The sequence below is a fragment of the Netta rufina genome (genome assembly GCF_964035555.1).
Source record: "Netta rufina genome assembly, chromosome: 23".
Classification (NCBI taxonomy): Eukaryota; Metazoa; Chordata; class Aves; order Anseriformes; family Anatidae; genus Netta; species Netta rufina.
This window is the reverse complement of record NC_140147.1, coordinates 2,385,289-2,400,361: the sequence shown is the minus strand read 5'-3', so window position 1 is coordinate 2,400,361 and position 15,073 is coordinate 2,385,289. Positions and strand designations below refer to the sequence as shown.

The 15,073-nt window shown below is 60.4% G+C and overlaps 2 protein-coding genes across 2 annotated transcripts; one reads left to right on the top strand and one right to left on the bottom strand.

Moving 5' to 3' along the window:
* Positions 1-1,606: 1,606 nt before the first annotated feature.
* LOC311218101 (uncharacterized protein) lies at positions 1,607-5,243 on the bottom strand (the record flags this gene model as incomplete). Its single annotated transcript, XM_084300588.1, has 14 exons — positions 1,607-1,894; positions 1,970-2,176; positions 2,277-2,485; positions 2,647-2,736; positions 2,823-2,959; positions 3,065-3,150; positions 3,270-3,494; positions 3,577-3,680; positions 3,763-3,920; positions 4,003-4,094; positions 4,171-4,341; positions 4,527-4,686; positions 4,772-4,932; positions 4,998-5,243. 14 exons carry the CDS (start codon positions 5,241-5,243, stop codon positions 1,607-1,609), a joined length of 2,334 nt encoding a protein of 777 aa, XP_084156714.1.
* A 1,179-nt stretch (positions 5,244-6,422) lies between these two features.
* Positions 6,423-12,533, top strand: TRAPPC3 (trafficking protein particle complex subunit 3). The gene is made up of 5 exons (XM_084300891.1): positions 6,423-6,503; positions 9,070-9,167; positions 9,398-9,497; positions 10,056-10,238; positions 10,891-12,533. The coding sequence occupies exons 1-5, from the start codon at positions 6,462-6,464 to the stop codon at positions 11,008-11,010; spliced, it is 543 nt and encodes a 180-aa protein (XP_084157017.1). The 5' UTR covers positions 6,423-6,461; the 3' UTR covers positions 11,011-12,533.
* Positions 12,534-15,073: the final 2,540 nt, after the last annotated feature.

Below are 15,073 nucleotides of genomic sequence, written 5' to 3'. Positions count from 1 at the left end.
TGGGTTTGTGTCCCCCTCCCCCCCCCCGCTCCCATGGGTGCTGGCAGCAGCCGCCCTGCCCGAGCTGATGGAAAAATCAATGAGCTCATCACGAGCGCGCTGCACAGCCCCAAATCCAACCCCAAATCCCAAATCCAGCCCCAAAGCCAACCCCAAAGCCAACCCCAAAGCCAACCGTGCACCCCAGGTGCTTGGCAGGGGGTGCAATGCCCCCCGCCCGCTCCCCAGGGCTGGTTTGGGGAGGGGGCTGCCCCCCCCAGTTTGTCCCCTCTCAGCCCCAGCACCCCCCCCACGCCCCAATCCCGAGCGGCTCAGCCTGCGGGGAAGCCGGCGGGGCGCTGAGCTCCCCTCAGATCGAAGGGTTATTAATTAAGGTAATTAGAGCTGCTGCGTGGCCGCTGCCCTGCCAGCGCGTGCGTGGGCGCTGGGGGAGGCTGGGGGCAAGCGGGGAGGGGAGGGGGGCAAAAAAATCCCTGCCGAGGGGGGGGACATCACCGGGCTGCACGGATGCCCCATCCCAACCCTCCTGCCCCCTCTGCCCCAAACCCCAGGACTTTGCCCCCTCCCCAGGCTGCTCCCACCCCGTGCCACGGCCACGAGGGCTGATCTGAGCCCCCGGCCCCAAAAAACCTCCCTGCTGCCCCCCCCTCCAGTTATAGGGCTGGAACCCCAGGGCGAGGGTCTGGCCCCCCGAGCTGCTCGCTATGGGGTCGGCGCTGCAGCCAGCCCTAAAGCCGGTGCCCCGTGGGGGCAGGTGATAAATGGGCCAGCGCCGGGCTGAGCCCTGCCCTGCCCTAACCCCAGCTCTGTAATTATCCCGGGCAGCATCTGTAATTAGTGCCCTGATGTAATGGTGCCGGTGCCGGGCAGCCTCACGCGCTCCCCACCAGCCCCACCTCATCCTCCTGCCCCACAGCTCCAGGGCCGAGGGGGCCCCCATCCTACAACACCACCCCTACGAGAGCCCAAATCCCCCCCCGGTCCCTTTTTTTGGGGAGGGGGGGCACGGCTGCAGCCCCACACCCTGCCCGTGCCCTGTGGCTGCCCGGCCCCACGTGCGCCCCGGCCCTATTTATTTATAGCTGCCCGGAGCCGCCTGGGTGAGCTCCAGCACATTCCCTGCGCCCAAGGGGGGGGGGAACAGGAGGGGAATTTGTCCCCCCAACTCGGGGGGGCAGGGCTGGATCCGTCCCCAGGAGCACTCAGCAGCACGCGGGCAGCACGGCGGGGACGGAGAGGCAGCGTTGGGAACGGCCAAGCCCCGTGGTGGCTCTGACCCCACAGCAGCTCGGGGCAGTCAGGGGGGGGGCTCCGAACCTTGGGGAGGGTGCGCTGGGGGTGGCAGCACCACGCAGCACCGGGCAGCGAGCCATCCTGACCCGACACAGCCTCCCGGAGTGGTGCTGGGCACTTTATTATAAGCGCGCTGCGCTCCCGGTGTCCAAGCAGCCTCCTCCTTCCCCATGCTCCCCGTGCCCAGAACCCATCCCAATATCCAGACCCCATCCCAATACCCAGACCCCATCCCAATGCCCAGAACCCATCCCTCTCCATGCCCAGACCCCATCCCCGTGCCCAGACCCCATCCCCGTGCCCCTTCCCACCCCTAACACTCGCTCAGCGGCCGCGCGGCCCCGCTGGCGCTGAACCGCGCGCTCAGCACCTCCGAGGGCGCCCGCGTCTGCTGGCCCGGCTGCTGCCCACCGGCAAAAAGGGTGAAGGTGCCGGGCTCCAGCTGCCAGTGCCGCGTCCATACAGCACGCTGGGCAGCCAGCACCTCGAAGGACAGCTTGGTCGCCCGGCCGGCCGGCACGGCCACGCGGCGGAAAGCCACCAGCTGCCAGCGGGGCACCGGCACCGAGGGCTGCTCCCACCGCAGGTAGAGCTGCACCACCTGTAGGGACATGGAGAGGGGGTCAGGAGAGGGGACCCCAACCCTATAGGTGCCCTTTAGGGTCGCCACGCTCACCTCCTCGCCGTCCCGCTGCCCCGTGTTCTCCAGCACCACGGACACGGAGAGGTTGGCGCAGACGGGCAGCACCGGGGGGCTCAGCACCAGGTCCTGGTACTGGAAGGTGGTGTAGGACAGCCCGTACCCAAAGGGGTAGAGCGGGGCCTCCCGCCCGTAGTAGCGGTACGTCCGCCCCTCCATGGTGTAGTTCTCCATGGGGGGCACCTGCGGGAAGCAGGGGGCATCGGGTGAAGGCTGCAGGGGGCACCCCACAGCCCCCCCAGGACCACCGAGGGGTGCGGGGCGCCGCTCGCCCTGCCCTTACCTGGTGCATGCCCGCTGGCCACGTGGCCGGCAGCCTGCCGGCGGGGTTGGCCCCCTGCTCGCCCAGCAGGACCTTGGCGATGGCCAGCCCGGTGGCCTGGGCGGGGAAGAAGCAGGCCAGGATGGCCCCCACTCCGTCATGTCCCTGCGCCCAGCTCACGTTCAGGGGCCCCGCGTTGAAGAGCAGCAGGATGAGGGGGCGCCCGGCGGCTGCGGGGACGCGGGGTGTCACCACCAGCCCCGTGCCACGTCAGCTCCACGGGATGGAGCACGCGTAGGACCCGGCTAGCACGGTGCTGGGTCCCTTTTTCCTTGTCCTCACCCTGCTGCCCCTGCCTCTGGGACAGCCCCCAGCCCCCGCAGAGCCCCACCTGCCCGCACGGCGTCCTGCAGCAGCTCCAGCTGGTGGCCTGGCAGCTCCAAATCCCTCCGGTCCTTCGCCTCCGTCTCCACATCTATCCCTGAGCCGGGAGCCAAGGGACGAGCCCCTTACACCCCGTGTGGCCCCCCCAGGGGCTGCGCCCGTGCCTTCTGCTCCCCCCTTTACCTGTCCCCAGGCACACCAGCACCACGTCGGCTCCCCGCACCGCCTCCTCCACCTCTGCCCGCGAGTACCGCTGGCACCGCGGCTGCCGGCACCCCGCCGCAAAGCTGACGTTGGCCGGCAGCATCTGCAGCCCCCTCCTGCTCCAGGGGACAGCGGGGTCAGGGGACAGCAGGGACGGTCCCCCCCCTGGCCCTAGGGAAGGGCAGAGCCGTCCCGGGGGGTGTCCAGCAGCGCGGGCTCACCGGGGCGTGTAGACGTGCCGCGGCTCCGGCACCGGCGCGTAGTCCCCAAAAAGCACCCGGGGATTATCCGCGAAGGGGCCCACCACCTGCGGGGGGGCACAGGGGGTGAGGACGGGCACCCGCAGCCCCCTGCCACGCAGCCCGAGGCTCCCCAAAAACGGGGACAGTCAGGGGGGGTCACGGAGCTGGCAGCCCCGGATCTCACCGCCAGGCGCTTGCCGGGGAGGTCGCGGGCGCGCAGGGGCAGGGTGCCCCGCTGGTTCTTCAGCAGCACAAAGCTCTTGAGGGCAGCTTCCAGAGAAAGGTTGCGGTGCTCCGGGCTCTGCACCACGCTGAGGTCCAGGGAGCTGTAAGGGTTCATGGCCGGGGGGTCGAACTCCCCCAGCCGCAGCCGCGTGTAGAAGAGGGGCCGCACCCTGGCGCGCAGCGTCTGCAAGGTGCCAAAACCTCAGCCCCGCTCTCGGCACGGGGCAGCCGGAGCCCGCAGCAGCCCCCGGCTCCCTCCCGCTGACCTCCAGCGTGATGTTGCCCGCGGCCAGGGCCTGGGGGATGTGCATGAAGACGTTGTTCCTCATCCCGTAGGACAGCTCCAGGTTGCAGCCGGCGTTCACCGACGCTGCCGCGCCGCAGGGAAGGGAGATCAACGGTCAGGGCTGCGAGGAACCCGGGGTCCCCCTGCCCGTCCCCAATTTGCTCACCAACGGCCGTCTCCAGGAAGCTGCGGGTGTAGTGGTGCCCCAGCATGATGAGCTCCACGGCCCCCTCGTCGCTCACCACGTAGCCCTCGAAGCCCCACTCGCCCCGCAGGATGTCCGTCAGCAGCTTCTTGTTGGCGCAGGCGGGAACGCCGTTGATCCTGATGGAGACAACACCAACGGGGGGGGGGCACACACCTCCCCATGCAGCCCCCCCCCCGAGCCCCACAACACGCTCCGTACCTGTTATAGCTGCACATGAAGCTGTAGGACCCGGCGCGCACGCACGCCTGGAACTGGGGCAGGAAGGTGGTGCGCCAGTCCCGCTCCAGCACCTGCGGCGCAGACGGGCTCAGCACCCACGGGTGGGGGGCCGCCCGCCGTCCATCCCGTGCCCCCCGCCGCCCTCACCTTGGCATCGAAGCTGAGCCTGGAGACGGGGATGTTCTCGGGGCCCCCGTGCACGCTGAAGTGCTTGCAGCCGGCGCTGGCCTTGATGTAGCGCGGGTGCCGGCCCTGCAGCCCCCGCACGAAGCTCGCCGCCAGCTCCCCGCTCAGGAACGGGTCCTCCCCGTAGGTTTCCTGGCCGAGGGGCGAAACGAGGCCCCGGTCACCTCTGTCCCCTCCGTGCTTCCCCCTGGGGACCCTTTCCCATCCTCCTCACCCTCACACCAGCGCCCGCGGAGCTGCTGCGGCACGGCCCTGGGTGCCCAAATCCTGCCCCCACCTCCCCCGGAGCTCATCACCCCCTCTGCCCACCCCGGCACCTGGTTCCTGCCCCACAGCGGGTGCCTCATGATGTTGAGCACGGGGCTGAAGCAGCTGAGCCCCGTGTGGTCGTCGTAGCGGCCGGTGGCAGCGAAGTGGTTGTGCTTGGCGCGCACCTCGGTGGCGGTGGCGTTGGCCACCCGGTACACGAGCTCGGGGCTGCGGGCAGAGCACAGGACAGGGGTCAGGACACATCAGCAAGCTGTGTCCCCATCCCCTATTAGGTACCAACACCCCCCGGTACCTGAAAGCAGCGGCCAGCCCCAGGGCTTGGGGGAAAGCCGTGGCCCACCCGGGCGCCTCCGCGTCGCCCCGCAGGCACTCGGTGTTCCAGTTGTAGGGCGCGATGCCCAGGCGCGGGATGGGGGGCGCGGGGCCGTTCCCCAAAGCTCCCCCCCTGGCTACCTGCGGGTCAGAGGGGCTGAGCGAGGGCTGGGGGCCGTGCCCACCGCCCCCCGCCGTGCCCTCACCTGCAGCACCATCTCAGCGGGGCTCAGCCGGCCCAGCAGATCCTCGAGGCGGCGGTGCCAGGGCAGCGTTGGGTCTCGGAAAGGGAAGGGTTCAGCCTCGCTCGGCTCGGGGCCCAGCACCACGCACAGCAGCACCGCGGCGGCTCCGAGCCCTGCTAACGCCGCCCTGGGACGTGCCGGGATGGGACGGAGCAGGGAGGGAGCCCCCCGGGATGAGGTGCGGGGGGCTGCGGCTCGCTGCGCCATGGCTCTGGGCTCGCTGCGGGCGCACGGGTTCAGCCCCGTTCCGGTGCTCACGGCCCCTGGCAGGGCGGAGCGAGAGGCTGGCGGCCCCGCAGCAGGAGCAGAGCGGGGTCTGGGGCTCTGGGAGAGGTTGGGAAGGGAACGGGGAGAGCCACGCATGTGGGATCCCCCCCCGAAAAGGACCCTGTGCAAACAGAGCCACCCCATCCCTGAACTGAGCCAGGCAGTGCCGTCCGAGGGGGGTGCGATTTAGGGGCTGTGTCTCATGGTGGGAATGGGGCTGCCAGCCCCAGAACGGCACCCGAGCAGCACGAGGGGCGCTGGGTGCAGGCGCTCAGCCCCGCTGCAGCCCAGGGCTGCGGGCACGGCCCCGTGCTCGGGGGCACCGCTCGCCCCAATTCTGCTCCTGTCCCCAGCTGCTGGGCCCGGGTGCTCCCAGTAGGGCCACCGAGGGAAGCAGCCGTGCTGAGGGGGGCAGAAATATTGGGAAGCCCCCGAACGACACCGCTGCTGCTGCTGGGTTCCCCTCAGCCAAGGAAATAGGGTGGCAGCCCCTGGTTCCCATAAAGAGCAGGGAATGTGTATATGGGGAAAACCAGACAAACAAGGGAACGTGTAAATAGAGAATCTGATCATGTGCAATGAATATTTCACCAATTTTAGCTCACTTTGGGCCAGGGAAGCCCCAAAAGCTGAGTGCACCGTGGCTGATACCCCACCAAAAACACTAAATTTCCTCCTGGGGGAGGCACACAGCGCACTGCAGGGGCCTCCCGGTGCAGGAGCAGCACCCCCACCCTGCCGCGTCCCCACCGCCCGCGCACGGGGCGTTCTCTGCGCTTAATTAATGTAATTAATGTAATTAAGCCCCGCGTGGGCGCCCCCCAGCGGCGCGCAGCACCCTCCCCTGCCATCCGCCCCCGGCGCCTGCCGGGAGCGCAGTCAGCTGCCGCGCGCTGCACGCCGGGATTTGTAGTCTCCTCATCATCACGTGACGCGTCGAGAATACCGGGAAGCGCCCCCCCCTTCCTTCCACACCCCTCACCTCCATGCGCGCGCGGCTCTGCCGCGTTGCATTCTGGGGCTCGTAGTTCGCCGCGCGGCGCTGGGCGCGGAGGGGAGGCGCGGCGCGGACTACGAGTCCCGTGGTGCTTTGCGCGGGCGGGCGGGTGAGGCAGCGGGCAGGGCAGGGCCGGGCCGGGCAGGGCCGAGCCGGGCAGGATGTCGCGCCAGGCCGGCCGCGGCACCGAGAGCAAGAAAATGGTAACGGCGGGGCAAGGAGGGCACGGGCAGGGGTTGGGGCTGGGGTAGTGATTAGTGTGGGGCCGGTAATTAGCTCGGGGATGGAGCAGGTGGGGTAATTGGGCTGGCTGAGGCCTGGTGAGGGTGAGGGGTGGGGGCTGGGGGCGGCCTCTGCTCACAGGGAACTGTGCCAGGAGCAGAGGGAACGGCCTCGAGTTGTGCCAGGGGAGGTTCAGGCTGGAAATGAGGAGACATTTCTCCTCAGCAAGAGCGCTCAGGCGTTGGGACGGGTTGCCCAGGGAGGTGGTGGAGTCCCCGTCCCTGGGGGCGTTCAGGGAGAGGTTGGACGTGGTGCTGGGGGACAGGGGCAGGGGGTGGTGGTGACAGCGGGGGTTGGAGCAGATGACCCTGAAGGTCTTTTCCAACCCTCATGATCCTAAATTTCTACATTCGACTGCAAGCATTGAACCTATTTTTTCCCTGCTCTTTGCATGTTCCACCTCAGGGGTGTCAGTGGCAGCCCCCAGGTAGGTGCTGAGCAGCAGGGCCTGGCCCAGCTCCTGCCCGTCCCCACCCTGACAGCACTTTCTGGGGGGCAGCAGTTTGTATTTAAGGAGCTCTGCTCTTTCATTAGGATTCTGGCAGTTCTGTAACCACAGAACCTTTATAAACCGCTCAGACTATTCACTGAACTGCAGCATGAAAAATATAAACGAGGGAAAGGTTTCAGGCACCTGAATTCCTCCAGATTGACTGGAAATGGAGAGTTAGTTAGAAATATGAATTTAGAAGTTTTCCATGTTACAACGCTTGAAAGTTTCCTAAATTGCAGCACTAACACAGGGGCACTGACAGCAATGGCTTCGTGGCTTTGTGCAGTAACTGGTAACAGCTGGGGCTGGTAACACGGGACTTCTCCATCCACTCACTCCTACTCTCTCCAGCTGCCAAGCCCCGTCCTTACTAAAATTATTCATATCCCTCAAATAATGTGCCCTTCTTTGCATGCTTGTTAAATTTCTCTGCCAAATGTCTGACTCTTCCAGCTGAGTTCAAGGAGACTTCCACCTTGTCATTCCTGAGTAACATGAACTTAAGCAATCTTTTCAAGATGAAGGCCGAATTGTAAGTAAAAAACCAAACAAATAACAAAAATAAGTTTTCAGTTCTTCTAGATCCAAAGTTAAGCACAAATAGCCAGAACCTGACAGGTTCTTTTCGGGTGCTTAAAGTCTTTTGGTAGCTGATTGCTGCTGACCTCGTGAGTCACAGTGACAAGATGGAATTCCCTGTCCCTCCTAACAAACCCAGTTTCTCTTTGTTGACTGTTGCAGTTTGGGAGCGATTCCCCCTCCTGTTTGTCTCTGTGTGAACTTGTTCGGAATGAAGTGGGATCAGTGTTGTCACTTAACTCTGATGTTGTCTCTTTTCCCTTCCTTTCTGCCTGCCCGCTGCTTTCATTCTGTAGTATTGGTATTTGCCATTCATTTCACCTTCTGCATCTATGCATCTCATGGTAGGTGAGAGGCTTTTACTCTGAGCTTAGACTTTCTGTACTGTTTCTGATTGCTAAAACCCAAAGCAGAGCTAACAGCTGAAAGACGATGGCTTGTTTGCCCCCGAACGCTCCTTTTGGGCTCTGTGAAAAGCTAAAGCCTGTTGTAGCCTTTGTTTTGCAGCCGTGTAACCACTGGTCTGGCTTACTGGCTCCTGAGAAAGTGAGAGAATGTGCGGTGACAGGAGCTGTGGTGGTGGTGGCTGCGAGAGGAGACACACTCCCATTGTGTTTTCTGCAAGTCTGTGCAAAGCAGGCGCAAGTAATTCAGATCCTAGCCAGGCACAGAAAGTGGATGTGTGCAGCACATCTGCTGACCTGCCCTGAAACACCCCGTGCTGTTCCTGTTTTGGCTCAGAGGAGCTGATTTGAATCTAAATGAGGTGCCTAGATAACTGAATGATCTGACTGGGGGTCAGATGTGCATCACCTCCTCCTGGCAGCAGAGTGTAATCCTATCTGCAGGTGGATGAGCGTGTTTTGTCCCATTGAAAGGACAAAAAGCTGAGCCTCAGCAATGCTGGCCATTTGCAGTTCATTTCTCAGATAAGAGGCACGGTTTGAGCCACAGCCCCCTTTACCTGGAGGTCACTGCCTGAAACAACTTCAGGTCCTTGGCAAGGGATGTGATGCGACCAGGGGGTGTTGTTCCAGTTCCCTGGGGTGTGCTGGCTGAGGCAGGGAGATGCAGCTCACAGGACTTGCCAGGAATGGCTGGAGTGCAAAGAGCCGCTTGGTTTGCCTCTTCAGGCCAGGTCTGGGCCGTGTTGATGGGAGTGCTGGGTGTGGAGAGAGGGAGAGAACAAAAGTGCTGGGTTGTCCCAAGGCGAACGAGCATTTCTCTTCCCAAAGAGGCCAAAGTTGCCTTGCCAAAACACGAACTGAGACCTCTCCTATTAGCAGCAAATACCTCTGAGACAGCAGGTTTCTGTTCCCCCTCTCCAGGCCACCCGAAGCAGCGCTGGACGCAGACGCAGCAGTGCTGTTGATTTTCTTTTCAGCTTGAGCTAAACCCCTTTTACCTCTGCCTAGAACTCGGAGCTCTTCACGCTGACGTACGGCGCTCTGGTCACCCAGCTGTGCAAGGACTACGAGAACGATGAGGACGTCAACAAGCAGCTCGACAAAATGTGAGTGGATCTGCTGCAGCAGGGAGCTCCAGATGGCAGTGGGCACACCTCTGTGTGCTGCTCTGAGAGTAAAAACGTGGCAGACTGATTTGTATTTAATACTGGTACCTCCCAGATTGAAGTTTCTTCCCTCCAGTTCTGTCGTTTATAAATATTCGTATGAATATGAGTTGCTTTTTTAAAGATGTAGTCTTTAATCTGCAGCTTGTTGCTTTTCTGTGTGCTCACAGGGGTTACAACATAGGTGTTCGGCTGATAGAAGACTTTCTGGCCCGGTCCAACGTGGGAAGATGCCATGATTTCCGTGAAACTGCAGATGTTATTGCAAAGGTAACCGAAAGCACAGCTTTGTTGGGTTGTTGCTGCCTCTTGCATTTGTTTGAGTGGCGTGGCTGGTCTGTGTGTGCAGGGGGCTGTTGTGTGTTCTCATGTAAGGGTTCATGTGGGATTCTGGTACAGAGACAGAAGGTGAATGGTGAGAACTACATTCCAAAATGTGTTTGGTAGCTACCCAATAGCTGAATTTAAATAGCCACCTTGATGCCAGTTTGTACCTCATCTGTTGTCCTTTGAAAACAAAGCAGAGCACGTCCAGAACCCAAAAAATCTAATTCAGGGGATGCCTGTGGACATCTTTCCGTGAGGAGGCCCTTCTGTATCCCTTGGTTTTGCATGTGAGGAGGGAGTGTTTGCTACTCACAGGACTGTGCTGAGAGTTTGAGATTTTGGGGAGGAAAAAGACAGAGTTAAATCCCTAAATTCTGCTGACCTGTGGTAACTGGGAGAAAGGAGTGGTGTTCTCAGAACCCTTCAGTGTCTGACAGAGATCAAAGCGGTGCCGTTACTTCGTGGGTCACGTTCTTGTTTGTGTTCTGTTTGCCGTAACAGATAGCATTCAAAATGTACCTGGGCATCACTCCCAGCATCACCAACTGGAGTCCTGGCGGTGACGAGTTCTCCCTGATCTTGGAAAACAACCCCTTGGTGGACTTCGTGGAGCTCCCTGACAACCACTCGACTCTCATCTATTCCAACCTTCTCTGTGGAGTGCTGCGGGGTGCCCTGGAAATGGTGAGCCAACGTCTCTGTTCCAGTGAGATGTAAACACAAACAATCGAGGTGTCAGCAGATGCTTTAATGTCTAGTCTGTGCTTGTGACTTCTGTGTTTGGTTTGGACCTGAAATCAATTCTAAGGAGAAGAGCAAAGCTACAGGAGTGCTTGGTTGCTGTTGCATGTGGCAGCTTAGAGCCCCAGAAGTTCTCAGCAAGCCCCTTCATCTTACGTACACACACTAATAGCTCCTTGAATTTTTAAGAAACTTCAAAATCCTCTTTTTGTAGCTGCTGTGGGAAGTCGCTGGAGCAAGACAACAGCTGTGTCTCCAATGTAGGAGTCTGTGCAGGCTTGATTATCTCCTGCTTAGCTGTGAGTTTTGAGGAACATGCACGGAGCGGCAGGGCGTGTAGCCCCGAGTGATGGTGTTAATTGGCCTCTGATCTCTGAAGGGAGTCCGGGTTGCTCTGTGGGACGTTTGTTTGTCTAGGCAAGGTGCCTGCTGCCCACCAAAGGCTGCGATGTGCGAGGAGGATGTGATCCTCAAAGTAATGAGTGCTTCCCTGGAGCTCTGCAGTGCACGTCGCCTCCTCAGAGGCTTCAGGGTCAGCTGGGAAGCTGCTGGTGGAAGGGAGATAACAGCTCTTCTTCTCTCTCGCCTCTCCTAGGTTCAGATGGCCGTGGATGTGAAGTTTGTCCAGGACACGCTGAAAGGGGACAGCGTCACAGAAATCCGAATGAAGTTCATCAGGAGGATTGAAGACAATCTGCCAGCTGGCGAGGAGTGAGACGCCGCCCAGTCTCCCTTGGGGACTGGGGGGGGACCAGCTGGTTTTGGCCGTTAGCTTTCACCACAGATCTGTAGGGATCTAGTGCCCCTGTACACTCAGACTGACTCACTGACTGTTTAAGATGTTGTTATATTCTTCTACTGTTACTTCCATCTCCTGTAGAAGACAGTTGTCTGGTTGCTGTTCGTTTCACAGGTTCATTCTGAAGCTTTTTCATAAGGTGATGTCATTTTCATATTCCCCGGGGAAATCTTTCTACGCTCAGTTTCTAATTTGTCACATTTGGTTGTGCAAGAACTACTGCTCCAACCCTAAAAGAGCTCCAGGCTGTCCAAATTTGAGCCCAAGTTTTACAACGGGAATTGGAGACCGAGTTGTAAGAGCCTCCTGATTTACTGTTAACGCTGTCCTTAAAAAGAGGTGTTTAACATTCACCTGGAGACAAGTGCATAGCATTTCTGTAGAGCAAACTGGCTTCTTGATTCTGAAGTTAGGAGTAAAATGCAAGCTTGATACAAGGGGTGCTGTGGGAGAGCTGTTTGCGTGCACAGCACCCTCTCGGGAAGCTCCTTTTCCCTGAGAGCAGTGGCATCACGCAGCACCCACAGCTTCAGGGGGTCCACGTGGCCTCGTTCCCTCCCCCCAGCAGCACTTGTGGAAGCAGCCTCAGCAATGCCATTCCCTGATGGGACTTTGTAGTCCCACAACTCCCCTCGTGGAAGGGCAGGACCAGTAAATTGTTGGGGAAAACCACTGAATATTTTAAATAGGGAAAGAAGGAGCAGCTGTAATGCCCCTGGTGCCCTACAGCCTGGGGCTGTGTGCTGAGCGTGCAGAACCAGACACCCAGGCTAACAACTGGAAGGTATTAAATGCGTTTCAGCAAGCGAGCTTCCTCTCCTGTGTGATGTATAAACACCGCACGGTGTGGAGGAGCTGCTGGGGTGTATTCTTACCCAGACGTTTAGGCTAAAACAGAATTCCCCGTGGGGAGTGAGTTGGCAAACTGCGGCAGTCTGTGACACCTGCTCTGTACAATAAACACACAAAGTGGGGTTACCCTCCAAAAAGTGAGTCACTGGAAAACCAACTTTCCTCTGCCATCCTATTCGAGTCAGACGTTCAATTCTTGAGCCACTTTACATAGCATGAAGGCACAAATCACACAACTGGCAGCCTGAAGTTGAAGCTCTGCCTTCCACGGGAGCTAGCTGACAGGCCAGGCACCTCTGTGTGGGTTTGTGCCCGAGTGTAAGGTGTGAGAGAAGGGTGAGATTTGTGCTGCTGGGAGCTGAGGTTCTCCAGGTGAGCGCTGAGTTGTGTGGGTTGATCACTCCCCAAACCGTGTGGATTTGCCCAGAGGAGTTTCATCGACGAGTGGCTGTGGCTAACGGGTTTTGGAGGCGCCACGTGGTCACAGAGGCAAAAACCATCAGTTGTTCCCCATTGTTGGCCGTTACAAGTCATTTTAAGGCTGCATTTTAAAAGCGACTGCATTAAAAGAAGCCCGGTGTCAGCTCTGCTCTCTCCCTGCTGCTTTTTGGTGAGGCTGGGGGCTGCGGGCAGCGCTGGGGCTGGCAGGGCGACGGGAGCGCAGCCCGAAGAATGTCTGGCTGCTGGCCCGTGTGCAAGCTGCTGCCTGAAGGGAACCTGCCTGATATTCGGCGATATTCAGCGCACGGAGGGGCTGGGATTGGGGCTGGTGCTCGGGGGCAGCGCTGGGAAACCAGACAGTCAATGTTTGCTTGTTTGAGCAGCGGCCTTTTTCTGCCCGCTGAATAGCCGGGCGCTCACGTTAGCAGAGCCTCTGCTGTCAGCCCGCGGGCAGCTTCTGCAGCTCAGAACTGCTCTTTGTGGTCATGCACGGCGGGGAAAAAAGCATCTCAGGAGGAGGTGGCTGTGCCCTGCTCCTGTGCTGGCTGGGTGTGGGTGCTGCTCCAGCGTTGTGGCCAGCTCTGGGGTGCTGAGTGGGAGCTGCTGGCTCTCCAGGAGCAGGGTCTGAGCCCTCCTTGCTCGTCTCAGCCGTACAAACGCTGCTGAGGAGCCTGCAGGGGACAGGGCAGCCCGGCAGCATTCGCTGTGCTCAGCTCAGCCCCAAGCACTGGGCACCCCTGGGGCTCCTGCCAGCAGCTGGAGGGGTTCAGGATGGATTTTTGGGGAATAATACAACGGCAGAGAGCGGCTCGGTGGGGCGAGCAGCAAAATCACTGCCGGCTTTGGGTGCTGCTCTGCGTTAGCACCCAGCAGGTTGGGGTTTAGGGCTCTTCTCCTTGTCAGTGCCGTGGCAGCGGGTGCTGAACCTGGGGTCAGAGCAGAGCAGCGTGGTGCTGGAGGTCCGAGCCCTGCTCCTTCCCGAGCAGGAGAGGCCGGGGCCGGGCGGTGGAGCCGGCAGAGGGTGCTGAGAGCTCGCCAGCTCCGGCTCCTGCCTGGCTCGTGGCAGAGGCAGCTGTGCAGCAGCAGCCCTGGGGCCCTCCGTGCTGCGTTTAAGCATGGGTTTAACCATGCCAGGGGTCAGCCCTGAGCCCCCCTGGGTTTAGGGATGGCGTTTGGGGTCACCTGTGCTGCCCCCAACCCCATTAATGGATGGGGTGAGATGAAGGTGGCCGGAGTTTGGCACCGAGGGGCAGCAAATCCTTAGTGCCAGGCACCAGGCAAGAGGAGCACCCGGGCACCCTACAACCACTGAGCCTTGCCAGAAGAACAGTCCCAAACAGCCCCAAAAAGCACCCAAGTCTCCCAAAACAACCTCTGGCAGGGGGCTGTCACTGGGACCCCATCCCCTGGGCTGCTCTGGGGCTGGGGGGCACCCCTCAGCCACGGCTCCCCTGACTCCTTGAGCCCAAAAGGGGATATTTTGCACCCAAAAGGGGGTACTGTGCACCCAAAGGGGGATATTTTGCACCCAAAAGGGGCTATTTTGTGCCCCAGGGCTCACTCCAGGTCATCTTTCCTCCCTCAGCACCCACGCTTGGCCCCCCCCAAAAAAAAATTTCTAAAGCCGTGCAGTAATTTGCTGGGGCGGCTGGGTCAAAAGCAGCCCAGAGCCTCCGGAAGAGCAAAAATCAAAAAGTGCATTAAGTAAATTAAAAGTGTCTACTACCGAGTGGCTCACTGTAGACCAGGGAGAGTATGCAAAAAGCTGGGCCTGAGAGCTCCTAAATATTCCCATGTGCTGTTTATGGGAAACAAATGGGGAAAGGCATGCTGCATCAATAAAAGCCCGAACATGGCTGGGGTTGGACCGGAGCCTCTCCGCGGCTCTAGGTTATTGAATCCCCTCCGCTTTGATGTGGTGCCAGCCCTGACCCCTGGACACAGAGCGCGGAGGGGAAAGTTGCCGTTGTGGGAAGCGCGGAGGTTCCTGCCCAGAGATTTAACCTGGCAGGAGGAGAGGCAGCTTGCAGCCCCTTTTTATTTCCACGCGGTGTTTGGGGTGACGATGGGAAGTGAGCAGGGGAGACAAGGGGTGAGGAGGGACACGGGGAGCACCCCGAGGGCCCCATCCCAGTGACAGGAGGGGACGGATCCTGCATCGCCCAGCCTGGTCCCTTCACGGAGCCGCGTCCTGACCCCGTGCTGGGCAGGGGCTCCGTGTGCTCAGGGTGTCAGAATTGGAATTTGCAGAGCTGCTGCAGCTGCGGTGGTGCCCAGAGAGGGCAGGAGGAGCTTTTCCAGCCCTTTGTGTCCCAGCCCTTTATATCCCAGCCCCTTACACCCCAACCCTTTACATCCCATCCTCTTACATCCCATCCCCTTAGATCGATCCCTTTACAACCCAGCCCTTTACCTCTCATCCCAGCCCCTTACCTCCATCCTTTTACACCCCAGCCCTTTACATCCATCCCTTTACCTCCCATCCCCTTACATCCCAGCCCCTTACATCCATCCCTTTGCATCCATCCCTTTACCTCCCATCCCTTTACACCCCATCCCCTTGTCCCCATCCCCGGCAGTGCCCACGTGCGTCCCGCTGCTGGTGCGGGGACGATGCCAGGAGGAGAGGAGCCTGGCTGGGGACGGGGAATCTCTCCGGGAGGGATGCGCATCCGGGCCGGTGTCC